Source organism: Parasteatoda tepidariorum, chromosome 3 (genome assembly GCF_982258835.1).
Source record: "Parasteatoda tepidariorum strain Cologne lab strain chromosome 3, Ptep-v5.0, whole genome shotgun sequence".
Taxonomy (NCBI): Eukaryota; Metazoa; Arthropoda; class Arachnida; order Araneae; family Theridiidae; genus Parasteatoda; species Parasteatoda tepidariorum.
Window position 1 is genome coordinate 86,064,914 of NC_141757.1, and position 13,250 is coordinate 86,078,163.

At 26.7% G+C, this 13,250-nt stretch overlaps 1 protein-coding gene across 1 annotated transcript; it reads left to right on the top strand.

Annotated features, from left to right (window-relative positions):
• Nucleotides 1–5: 5 nt before the first annotated feature.
• Nucleotides 6–10,684, top strand: LOC107453476 (mitochondrial import inner membrane translocase subunit Tim29). Its single transcript, XM_016070329.4, has 3 exons — nt 6–532; nt 4,051–4,152; nt 10,273–10,684. Exons 1-3 carry the CDS (start codon nt 418–420, stop codon nt 10,656–10,658), a joined length of 603 nt encoding a protein of 200 aa, XP_015925815.1. The 5' UTR covers nt 6–417; the 3' UTR covers nt 10,659–10,684.
• Nucleotides 10,685–13,250: the final 2,566 nt, after the last annotated feature.

Below are 13,250 nucleotides of genomic sequence, written 5' to 3' on the forward strand. Positions count from 1 at the left end.
TTTTTGACTTGACGACCTTTACTTTTGAATAATCGATTTTTCTTAAACGGAAAAAACGTTACAAACCGAAATTCATATACTTCACATTTTAAAATGCCACGAAAAAAAACTCAACTGTTACAACTGAAAACCAAGTTGAGTGAATACGAACGAAGAAAATACTTTGAATCGAAAATAAATAAAAACCTTGGATGATAAAAACTGTCGTATAATAATTGTAATTATTGTCGTAATAATTGTCGTCTAATTGTAAAATAAATTGTTATATATTAATTGTTATCTAAATATATTAGTTTTAACACTGTCAAAATTAAAAAAATAAAAGAGCTAAAATCTTACAGTGCAGGATGCTGTAAAAGGATACTGAATATAAATATGTTTCTTTATTTTTATCAGTAAAATCTGAATAATTTCAATATGTTAATAAAAAATGTATCAAATTTGCGAGAAAAATTTACAAAACAATTATCCTCATTTAAACAACGTTTTCAGCTACCTGAGAAATGGAAGGGTGGACGTGTAGAGAAATGGAGTAAGAAAAATATCTATATTTTCAACTCTCCTTATTTCGCTCCTTTCCACTAATGAGCACCTTTTTGGAATTTACTAAATTTTCTCAAACAATAAAAGAGTTTATCTTCTTCTGTGTTTATTAATGTGGCAAATACTTTTACCGTATTTACTAAACATGGAAGTTACTCATTAATGCTGAAAAATTATTCCTTCATCAAGTTTTTTTTTCAAAATAATTAATTGTTAAAAACTCTAAAGAAGCCTTATATAACTTTCTTGTAAAAAAAAATTCAGGGGAAATTTCTGTGTTGGTACCTGTTCACACTAGCTACATCCGCCCGGTCGCCAAAGAAATTTTAAACTTGCAAAAAGTTTTAGAAAAATATGTTTGCTGGGTGGATACGAGTTATACGCTTTGAGTTGGTTCTCATTTGGGAAATTTTTTTTCTTATAGTTTCTCGTGGGCCATAGTCTGTATGTCACCAAAACTTGATTATTTTGGTGCAAGTACTGGAAAGGACATTTTCCAAAATTAATCCACATTTTTTTCTTGTACTGGTAATGATTTAAAAATAAAACTGTTATTCAATAACTTCCAGTTATAAGGGATTGTGTGATTATCAGATGTGCAGTAAGCTTACTCTTCTTGGAGAGTAATTCTTAATTTAATGACAAAATTCTAATATATTTTTGTGAGAAACATGTCATTGGATATGAATGAATGTTTTAAAATTTAGGCATAATTTGTTCAAATTATATTAAAAAATCAACACAAAAATATGGATTTATCATTTTTTACGGGATACAATAAACATTTTTTAAGAAAAAGTTTTTTGTGAAACTACCGTTTTTCCTGAATTTGAATTTGCGAAGGTACCGCTAAATGGTAATAAATTTGACCTGGATGAACCCGTGTTAATGGACCAAAGTTTAAAATTTACTGATAATAGCTTTAATTTTATTTATTTTTTCGATTGTGATTACTCAGTATTTTGTTTGTTCTTGTTGTAGAACATTATTTTGAATCACTTACAACCCTAGAACCGTTCGCGGTTTTGAAATTTAAACATTTACTGTCAGGAGCAATTTTAACCACCGGTCTCAAAAATTTTATTTATTCTGTTCCAAAAAAATCTTCGAAATTTTTTTTTTCACAATTAAATTAACATTAGCTACTGTTATAAATAAAACTGTAAATGATTTGTTTAAAATTTTATTGCATGTTCTTTAATGCTTATTTATTTTTTCCAAGTTCAGTCTTCATAATGAATAGCATGTGGATCAGTGCTACATTACCGAATTAGCATTTCTAAAATTATCTGAAATTGTGATTATTTTATTTAATAGTTGCACTTTTGAAACATACTTGTGGGGAAAAAAGTAGAGTTCAATTTTTTTCAAAGACTTATTGAATTTTTAGACTTAAAAAGTATAAAGTGAAATAACTTAAAATTTTTTTCATAGAATGACAGCTTTTGATGAGTATGCATGAAAAAATAAAAAGTAATACATTAAATATTGCGTGTAACTTTTAAAAACTGAGTTTATATAGTCTCGGCTAATTCTCCTGGTATTATTTTCATTTTATTTAAAGTTAATCTAAAAATGTGTTGCAAGAATTTTGTATAAAATTTTTAAAGAAAGCAGATGAAAAGTTACTAATTTGTTTTGTGTTATTATTGTTATTTGAAAACCAATGACTTACCTGGAAAATTAGAAGAGAATAATATAAACTTGCTTTTTATAAGTTATACGTGTAATTTTTTTATTACTTTTTCATGCAAATCTATAAAAGAATTGTTTTTTTTTTTTTTTTTTTTTTTAAATTTAAATTATTTTATCCTTGATTGAATCACAAATAATTTCTAGTTTCATTTATAATACTTTCCGAAAACTAAGCAATAGACTAAATTTAAATTGCAGAGTATCAAACAAAACTTTCCAAATATTCAAACTGTCAGAATTTATGAGCGATTACTGTGACCTCCCTCCCATCACAATATCCCTGGTGATTAGTTATTCATAACCCGTTGCTATTAAATGAATATATATATATACACACGTATTCTTGACAAATTTTATGTTAACTCTTTTAAAATAGTGTTTAAAGCATGCTGCAATTTTTTTTTCATATTATATCGGTATTTTTTATTGCAGTTTTCATTCATTTGTTATATGATCATACTTAGAAACGTTGTATAATTTCTTTTGTTGGCCTCTTGCCGAATTATTTGTAATGATTTTAGAGTTCAATAAAATTTCCTAAACGCCCAAAACTGGACGGGGCAGGAACAGTGATTGATGGAACCAGTTTGTACAGCTTTAACTATGCTGTGGGTTATAATCAATTAAGTTTCCTGTAGGCCGAAAGATAAAAAAAAACAATAATAGAGATAATAAAAGCAATGATTTTCCCCCCAAACTAACAAAATTATAAGATAAAAGAAAAACAATAATAGAGATAATCAAAACAATGATTTTCCCCCCAAACTAACAAAATTATAACATCATTCAAGAATTTAATAAGGAAAAAATAAAACATAATATTAAAACATACTATAAAGGAAAAAATAAAACATAATATTAAAACATACTATAAAAAAAACATAAGATTAACAGGAAAACTTTTTGAGCCACAAAAGAAGTGCTTTCGGATCGTATTCAGCATGTGAGTCACTTGCAGTGACTTTAGAAAGCAATGAGCACACACATTAATCCATGAATGCACATCCTTTTTTTATAGCAGGTCACAAGATTATTTTAAGTAATTAATCACCCATTTAAGTAAGGTAAAACTATTATCGTAAAGATGTAAAATGCATTTAGATCTTAATTCTAAGTAACACGCATATGCTTGCAAAATCGTAATCATAATAATGTGTATTTACACATTATTTATCATAAATTAGTAAGAAATAACATTTAACTGCGTACATTGAACTCGTGGCTCTAAATAAAACTTGAAAATGAAATGGTTTAGGTTTGCACTAGAACAGTTCTAATAAATACAGTTTTTCAATTAATAAAGCTCCATTTTTTTCAACAAAAAAAAAAACTTTTTTTGAAATTTTATATTTTTTTCATTTAAAAATTTTTTTTTTTTAAATAATTAACAGTTTAGGTGCCAAGTCATAAACTTTGAAGGTCAGTTTTTTTGTCCCACTGGCTAAAGGTTGTGCATCCCTGCATTATTCTAATATTTTGCTATAAAATATTTGTTTAGATTTTTTATAAAATCAGGCTTAATGCTGTTTTGAGCACTTAAAGGTATTAAAATTTGAACAACTCTTGTATGGTTTTCTGTTAGAAACTATGTATTTTTTTAATGACAACCTGATTTTAATCTGGTTTGATTTAATGATGGTTTGTTGCAACCTGATTTACTAAAATATTGGCAAACTTATTTTATTTAATTGGGCAATCATCTACTATGGAAGAATTTGTACTATAATTCATTATTTTATGTATTGACTTTCTTGCTAGTTATTATTTAAATAAATACTTATTTATTAATTTTTATTTATTGTTGCTTTTTAGATCTTTTTTGGCAAGGTCTGTTTTTAGACTACAAGTCAGTTGCAATGGATACAGTCCAAGAATCAAGTGCAAAGCCTAGAAAAGCATTTATAATTACTTCAGGTAATTATTAAGATTTCAAAACAGATTTTTATATGAGTTTATTAATTTAAATTGTTTTGAAAAAGAATTTTTAATTTTCAGGCTAGGCAACAGTTATTTTGTCATTGTTTTTTAAGTTCATAAATTTTTTTTGAAGTCAATCATTTTTTATTTTATTTCATTTTTATTTTTCGGCATTTCGTGAAATATGTTGGATTTGTTTCTCGTTGTTTTAGTATGTGATTACTTTTATTTGTCTGATCAATGTGTATTTTTAGGTACATTACACTTTCGTTTATAATAAAAATGCTGTGTTACTCTCAATCACATGCTGTGGTAAATTACTTTTCATGAAGCATGACTATTAGCCTGTTACAATTATTGTTATAGTGTAATTTAAGCTTGTTGTATTTTGAATAATTTCTTTCAACTATATTTTCAAAATCTTATGCCAATACATGACAGAACATACATATACATACATTTACATAACAGAATTTACAATTGATGCTTAGAAGCTCATAATTTGGCTCATTAGCAGCTTTTTAGCAGAATTAGTACTAGAATCATATCAATAATTACCTTCTTTTCTAAAATATGTTTTACTTTTACTTCAGTAATTATTTCTGCCTGAGCATGATTATGCATTTGTCACATAAAACGCAGAGAAACTGTCAAAGTGGAAATAATAATAATGAAAAACTGGCATTGATTTCTAATTACATTGATAGTTTAAATAAATATTCCTTGACCATTAAAATTAGCATAATTAAAATAAATCAAGCAATGATGTGTTTTTGTTTCTTTATTTTATCCTCTTAAGTGTATGTAAAAATATTGAAAATGTTGAAATTCATTCGAAAAAGAAAGATACTGTGCATTCCTTGATTATGGCATCACAAACTCAACACAAATTTTAATCAAGCTAAAATTCTTTTTATGCTTGTTGTATATTTATTAAAGTAAGTTTAAAATATAGTTGTATATTTTTTTTTATATGTCAATTTAATTAGTTTTAAATTGCTGACATTTTACCTAAATAAATAATGTCAGGTCACAAAATTAATAATATATAAATAGCATACATTTTACTACCATTTTAAACATAGAAATGAAATTTTACACCAAATGCGTAAAAGTTGGCAGGTATGGGTCTGTGTTTTGTGAGAATCCAAAAAGCGGTGTTGTAGCTGTACATAATGAATGGAATGGAACTCACCACCTCTTGGATATTGGCGGGCCTTATGAGGATTTCTTGATATATTTTGCGTATTCGACCGAGGAACACTTACCAGGCTTATTAAGGCAACTGTACTCAGAGAGTAAAATTTTTGAAGTGCTAGCTGCTCTCATGTCCTGGCAAGGTTTTTTATTGATTGTAAGCAGATGGGTTGCTATTGGTCAAGTGGGATAAGAAATTACATAATTTATTATTAAGTAAAGGCTAGCAATCTTTAAAATTATTAAAACATTTAATTTTTTTTAATTTATTTGCTTTTTTCAGAGTAAGTGATACTACGTAAAACAAATAATAAACATATTATTTGTTAATACACTTTCATAAATAAAGATAACAATCTTTATTTATGAAAGTGTATTAATTATTTTCTAGTAAGAAATTCTTTAACATCTATATCTTTCTTAATTTTCCCGAAACTTCTTTCCAGACCATATAGTATTTTATAGCTTGTGTGGCTAATCTACCGAAAAAGGAACGCTAAGTATTTTTATGATAAGATTGCATTGCATTTGCACTGTATTACTACAGTTGTTATCCTTTGATTGTTATATGATATTTCTAATTATTATACTTTTATTCTATAAACAACAATCATATTTGAAAATTTTTATTTAGAGAGGAGCACTCTCCACCCATCTAAACAGACAAAAAATAGTTACTTTCAATCAATTTAAACTGGTCAAATGAGTTACTTTCGCTTCAAAACTTTCTTTGTGCGCCTTTGGTTGGTGTTGATTACATGATCTTTGGTTAGTATTTAGTGAGAATCGGCAAATGTTTTCCCTTTAGAAACTGCAATAATGAGAGATCTCTAAATATCTATACACACTTATGCATAAATTGTTTTATAATACATTTCACCATTAGCATATTGGTGTGGATGTAGATATAGTTCTGTAGAGTTGAGTTGAAAAGTATAAGTTGTTCCAATTCAAATTATTTTTCAATTGCATCTTGAAATATCATCATTTGAAAAGATTTGGTAAAACTGTTAGTGTATTACATTAATACTAATTAACCCACAAAATGTGTGCTAAGTATATCTTATCCCTGTTTAAAAAAAAAAATTATATTTCAAATTTGTTAAATCAAAATTTTCTATTGCTTTTAGTTTTAGATTTTCTACTTACTGTTGTACTTTAGAATAAGTTTTCATTTGAAGATGCATTTTAGAAAAGGGTTTAACAATATTTTGATAAAACTGAGGTATGGCACACCCCGCATGCCTGTTTGTGTAAATATTTTTTCCAATGGAATATATAAATGAAATATTGATTTCCAGCATATGAGAGTATTAATATTTCTTTCTACGCAAGATTTGAAATAACACTTTTAATGAAATATTTAGCTGTCAGAATAACCAATGATTTTTTACCCTGAATGTTTTTGTAATAGATGTAATTATCATTGGACTTTTCTCTGTTAATCCACCTGTCTGATCTGGAAGCAAGCATCTGTTTTTGAAGAACTTAGTATATTACAGCTAATAAAAATATTGAGTATTGAACAATGCGCTCAGAGATTAAGCTTTTGATACAGATGGGACACTTGTGTACCTTTTATATATATTTTATTCTGATGCTTTAATTACAAGCAAAACTTAATTTTGGTATTTTTTAATTGTAAACATATTAAATCCAAAAAAAGTAGTTTGAAACAAATTCTTTTTCATTCATATTCAAAAATTTATCAATAATTGCTTTTGTAAATTAATGTAATTTCAGTGATAAGTAATTGTTTCTCTTAGATCTAAATAAGTGCAAATTTGAAAAATTATTGTTTGGAAGATTTTACCATTAACACAGAAAAAGTGGTTTTTTCATGTTGTATTTCGTATTTATAAATTATTAAAATACTAAATATGATATTTTTCACTTATTTTGATCTAAATTATAATATAAAATAATGGAAAAAGTAGTAAAAATAGGTTTAATAAAATTTCTATGTCAAAGAGTTACGACTTAACTGAAAAGTTTACATAGTGCATGTAAAAGAAGAGCAAATGTTTCAAATGCATCCAAAACAATCAAGAACAAAAGATATGATTCGTGTCTGCAAGCCGAGGACAGAAAAATTCAATGAAAATGTTCACAATGTAAAGAAATTCTGTGATATGACCATATAAATGTATTTTGTTTAAAGTGAACACAGATAGCATAAATATTGTATATTTGAAGAGCATGAACATAGATTTATAGTTATTTTGTTAATGTTTTCACATATATTAATTTTAATTCTTTATAAACTTAATTTTGTAATTCTTTCTCTTAATCAAGTTTTATATATTTAGAGTGTACCTTGTCGTTAAACTTATGGTTTGTAAATATTTAGTGGTGATTATAATTGACTTAAATCATCTAATTTTCTTTTTATTTTGAGTTTTTATTTTTAAAAAAAATATTTTTCATGGCTTTATTCACCTAATTAAATAAATTTCCATCGTCAAATTTAAAGCAGGAAAAAAAAATTTTTTTTAATGATTTAGAAAGTACAGTAGGATTTAATTCAGTAGGACTTATTCAAAGTTAATAATAAGGATTAAAGGTTTTTCAATCTACACTCATGTCCATTAATGAAGGATAATGCCAGCTGTAGCAAATAAAGGTTCAGAAACAAAACAAACTTGTCTTATTCATAAAGCCCATTTATTAAGCAAAAAATACAAAACAAATAAGATGGTGTGATACCATTTATAAAAACTATGATCCGTGCTCCTTGGAGCTATTATATGAAATACCTCCTTTACAAAAACTTAATATTACATGGTTGATATGATATATAATACATTGTATGTCTCTCTTGCCATAAAATACAATCCATACAAGCCTAGACTCGACAGAAAACATCACACAAGCCCACTGTGACGATGTTCACATTGCATGTTCTCTAATCCAGGCCAATCGTTGTCGACAGTAAGTTGCTGCGAACAAAACACATCTAACAGACGACAGGCTTGCAAGCACATAGACCGATATTTTTCAAACATCTGTACATGGATTACCTTGAATCTGCGGTATCCGTCTATGCAGATAGCTGGTAAAACTTGTCAGATGTTGCTTCTTTTTGCAGTTACTGCCAAATACCTGTCCTCCTTCGGCATTGTGACTCAGGGGCAACCTGTACTGTAACGTCTACTGACATTTCCATCGTCTTGACATCATTGCTGAAGCTTAAAGATAATGATTTGGGCAATTCCAAGTTCCTTGGAGACATCCATATTCTAGACTAGGGGTGCACAACCTTTTTGAGTGATGGACTTATTGCAATGCAGGTTGACTAACGAAGGGCCTTACGAAGTCATGTTGGCGGCAAATATGATAATTTTTATGTAAACAATAATGTTCTAAGCACTAAATTTTTTATCAAAAAAAATAAGTAGTGTTGAAAATTAAATACTTTTAAGTATTAGAATTCATTCAGAAACGAAAAAACCGATACTTATTCTAAATTTTTTTCCCCTTTTTATCAATTATTGATTTATTATCAATTAATATATATATATATATATATATATATATATATATATATATATATATATATATAAATATTGGGAGTGGGATATAAATTCTAACAAAAAAAAAAAAAAAGAAACTGTTGCATTCACATAATAAAGTGCAAAAAAAAATTACATGCATATTTAAATTTAAGAACATTTATAGGGTTTAATAAGATTTGCATACTCACTCTTGATTTATAAATCACTAGTCGTAATACTATAAATGTATCAAAATTTCAAAAACAACATGGAACTGTTACTTGGATGAGCAGAAATAAAGCAAGTCGAAAAGTGATTACTCAAATTTAAAATTCGCACACATCCTATTAAAAATATCGAATTTCTTAAAACCACAACAGAATCTGTGCAAATTGACCACATCAAAAAGTGATCGTTCAAAAAGGTAATTTAAAATTTTTCAGTTTTTTGTTTTTCAAGAAGAAAAAAAACTTTGTGCTCAGAAGCTTTCGCGGGCCGCAGGATGTGTTCCCCTATTCTCGATGTTTTATAATTCTACCAAGCAAAAAATCATCCGCATGCATCATTTGCGTCATAACTATTCAGTTATGGCATTGAGCAGCTTACAGAATGCTTGTCAACAAATTTACTTCTTTGCCACCATTCTTTATGTACCTTTCAATCTTGTTATTGTGATATACCATTGGCATCGCATGATACTATTCTTGAAGATATGTGTGATAATTCTACAAGTGAAATTTTTACTTTTAAGTTTAATTTCCATGTGATTCTGAATTATCCTTAATTTATGGACATGAGTATATTTCCATCAATAAATATTGAAAATCAATTTTTTTTAAAAAATAATTGTGCATATACTTTTAAGTATTTCCAAAACTCAATTCCAGTTGCACTATAATATCATATTTTTTTGCCAAGATTAAATTAAGTTTTTTTTTTATTTAGTAAAAGTGTAGGTTGTAGTCGGATCAAACTAAATTACATGCGTAGAAACAACATAAGTTGTACAACATTTCCATATTTTTTTAGCAAAATCAAAAACTTTTATTTGTTACTTCCACAAAATGCTCAGTTATATAATCATGCAGTTCAACAGGAGTGTTCTTTTTATTTTTATATTGAAGGCCTTACTAAGCAGATTTATGATAGCATATTATTAAAATAATAAAAGGAAAAAAATGCTTGAAAAAAATATTGGAATTCACTTAGGTAAACTGAAGTATTATGTTAACAGATGTTTTTAAAGTTTAACTGTATTGTCGTTATTTCAAATATATATATGTGTGTGTGTATATTTGCCTATATAATTTAAACCATGTAGCCATTCTTTATATAGATCAGCTTTAAATTAAAAAATGCTATATTTGTTAATACTAATAAACATTACTATATTTGTTTAACTAATATTTTTTTCATGTATGTTTAGGATTGGGACTCCTACTTGCTGCTATGAAAATGAATCCTGATGAGCAATCATTCTATGATCGCCAACTTCAGTGCATTACTGAACTTTCAATGGTGGGTGATCCTATTCGAAATCCAGCAGCGGAGAACCATTTAACATATTTAACTCGATGTCAAAATCAAGGTCTTCTACGAAAAGTGGACTTGTTATTCTTTAGTTTAATTTGGGAAGCAGATTATAACAATGAATGTAACATTTATCCTGCACAATGCAAATATTTGCAACCAAAATATTTTACATTCTATCAAAGAATAGTTGACGTGGGACTATTCGGCTTTTGGATAAATCTGAAGTTAAAAATGAGAGATTTTGATGTAAATCCTGAGGAATGGAATGAACAAACTTAGTTTGTAATAAATTTGTTTTAAGCTTTCTCTTGTGCAATAAATCAAAGAATACTGTTAAATTTTCAAATAATGTCAGTGTTTTCATGCATGTTTAATTATTATTATTTTTTTTTTTTGTTTCTGAAGTTTAAAAGTTTTTAATACTCATCTTCTAACTTACATTGTCTGTTTCAAATAGATTTAGCTAGCTCATCTTCTGGTGTTGGTGCAAATCGGAAATTTTTAAGGAAGCGTAATTTAGGAAATATGCATATTTCAGCCTTCCTAGGTGTAGAAAGGTTAAAGTAGATTTCTTTTTGTAATACCTGTTCTGCATAATATTGTTTAGTTAAACATTATATAAAGTGCAAATAAAAAAGAGCTATAATATTAGTAATATAGTTAATCAAAAAATATTCTGTACAAAAAAAAGGAAATTCTAAATTCATATCATTATTACCCTTCTCTGCCTACTTCTTTTCAATATTAAGAAATAATGTAAGTTAATTATAAATGCAGAAAAGTAACCAAATTTAAAAAGTTTTATTTTTATTTCTTAGAAATTTTAAAAATATATCAAAATATCTTGTTTCCGCCCCTTTTTTATCTTTAACAAATTTTTAAAAAAAAATGTTACTGAAATCATTGATCTAAAACATCTTTGCCATAGTGACATTTGGTATAATTGTCAACCAAGGAAAGGTTAATATAATTTGCGAAAAAATTTTTTAATTAATTTTTATAAAATAATAATGTTAGTACATTAATTTCTTTTTACAGTAACGAGTTAATAAACTCATACTGTTACCACAGTTTCCTCTTTCACAGTTGGCAAAAGTGCATAAACAATGTATATGACATACTTTAATAAATATAATATTTATTAGTTATCAACCAACTTTACTTTTTTTTGTCTTCAAATTTATCTTATCATTAAAAAATTATACCTAATCTTATCTATCTTATCATTAAAAAAATACCTAATCTTATCTTTAAAAAATTTAAATCTAAAAAATTATGTTATTCAATAATACAAAATAAAAATATATTTTTAGCCTTATCCAACATAAAAGGAAATATTAAATGTAATGATTGGTAGAAAAGAAAGAAGGCTGATGAAAACTAATCCTGTAAAAATCCTGTAAATGGCAAGTCTGATATTTCATCATTACAATCAATTGAAAATGGGCAGATATTTTATCCATGATCAGCGTGAAGATTGAAACTCCCAATTTATGTTTTTTTTTTTAAATTTATAATTTAATGAAATGAAATCATTACAGAATATACACGAGGGATATTTTTTAGGTGATAATACGAATGATAAATAAGTCTGTATAAATACATTTGTAAAATGCATGATTAAATATATCTGTCAAAATTAATGTGTAAGTATTTTCTGAAATCTATAAACTACACGCATTTATTAAAAATTTATAAATAGTTTGCTATAATTTAATAATTTACTTTTAATGCTATTCCATTTTACTCTGTTGCTTTGAAATTATAAATGTATTCTGAGTCACATTGAAGATAACGTTTCATTTTGATATTTAAAAAGAAGGCTTTTATGATACTTCTATTATTTTAGTATATGTAATAATTTAAAACTGTTTTCTTATTTATGAAATAATTCATTTATACAATGCTGTAGAAGAGAAAATTAAGATTTCAACCCACAAACTTTTTTTTTTGTAATGTTCCATTGCTTCAAATTAAGCTCTGTATACCACATGATCATATTAAAATATAAAATAAGAGAGAATATATCTTAGTCTCTCGCCCTATCTTTGGCATCTGTAGATAACTTTAATTTAGATTTGATTTGATATAAATAATATCTTTAGAAAATTGTCTGAAACTGTGGCATGAGTCCTGAGAAATTACGCTTGGTAATGATAATCATCAAGGTATATTATAATGCTGTCAATCCTGCTTAAATACCATTGGTTATAGCCAACTCTATTTAATTAAGTAGGTTATGCGATTATATCCAGAGTGCATTATTCAATCTTAAATGCTAAATTTTTATGAAATTTTACTTTTTACTGATATCTAATGCATAGTATAATGTTACGATTAAATAAACTCAATTTTAAGATCAATAAACAATTATAATTAAAGCTGTAAAGCTATCCTAAAATATAAATGTCATTTTAAATTATATAAAAATAAATCAATGGTAACAAATAATACATGTGCTATAATACTTTATTCTTCTCTGAAAAAATTTGTAATTGAAGATTGTTATGATACTTGCTTAATTTGTCAATTTATCAAAATTGGACTTAAGAAATTCCAATTTGATTAGCTATTTCAGTTTGAGATTTTTTGATATTTATTGCTTGCAAGACTTCTATTTTTTTGAGATAAACTCAAATCATTCATTTTCACGCTCACTATGGAACCAACTCAGAATTATTCGCTGGAGTAAACAATGATTATTCAATTTCAGAGAAAGACACACTAATGTGTAAGCAGAAGTTTGTAACTTTTTCTTATTAAAGCAAATAGAACACAAGGACGAGACAAGAAGGTTTGACACACTTCTGACATTCTAAATGATGTGTGAGTCAAAGAGGGGCAAAAGTCCCTTCGTTTACTCTGATGTAT

What these genes read in the sequence shown, in the direction of transcription:
- LOC107453476 (XM_016070329.4), top strand. Translation starts at nt 418, where the DNA reads ATGTTAATAAAAAATGTATCAAATTTGCGAGAAAAATTTACAAAACAA. An exon ending in TGGACGTGTAGAGAAATGGA is followed by an intron (nt 533 to 4,050) that starts GTAAGAAAAATA and finishes GTTGCTTTTTAG; the next exon opens with ATCTTTTTTGGCAAGGTCTG. An exon ending in AGCATTTATAATTACTTCAG is followed by an intron (nt 4,153 to 10,272) that starts GTAATTATTAAG and finishes ATGTATGTTTAG; the next exon opens with GATTGGGACTCCTACTTGCT.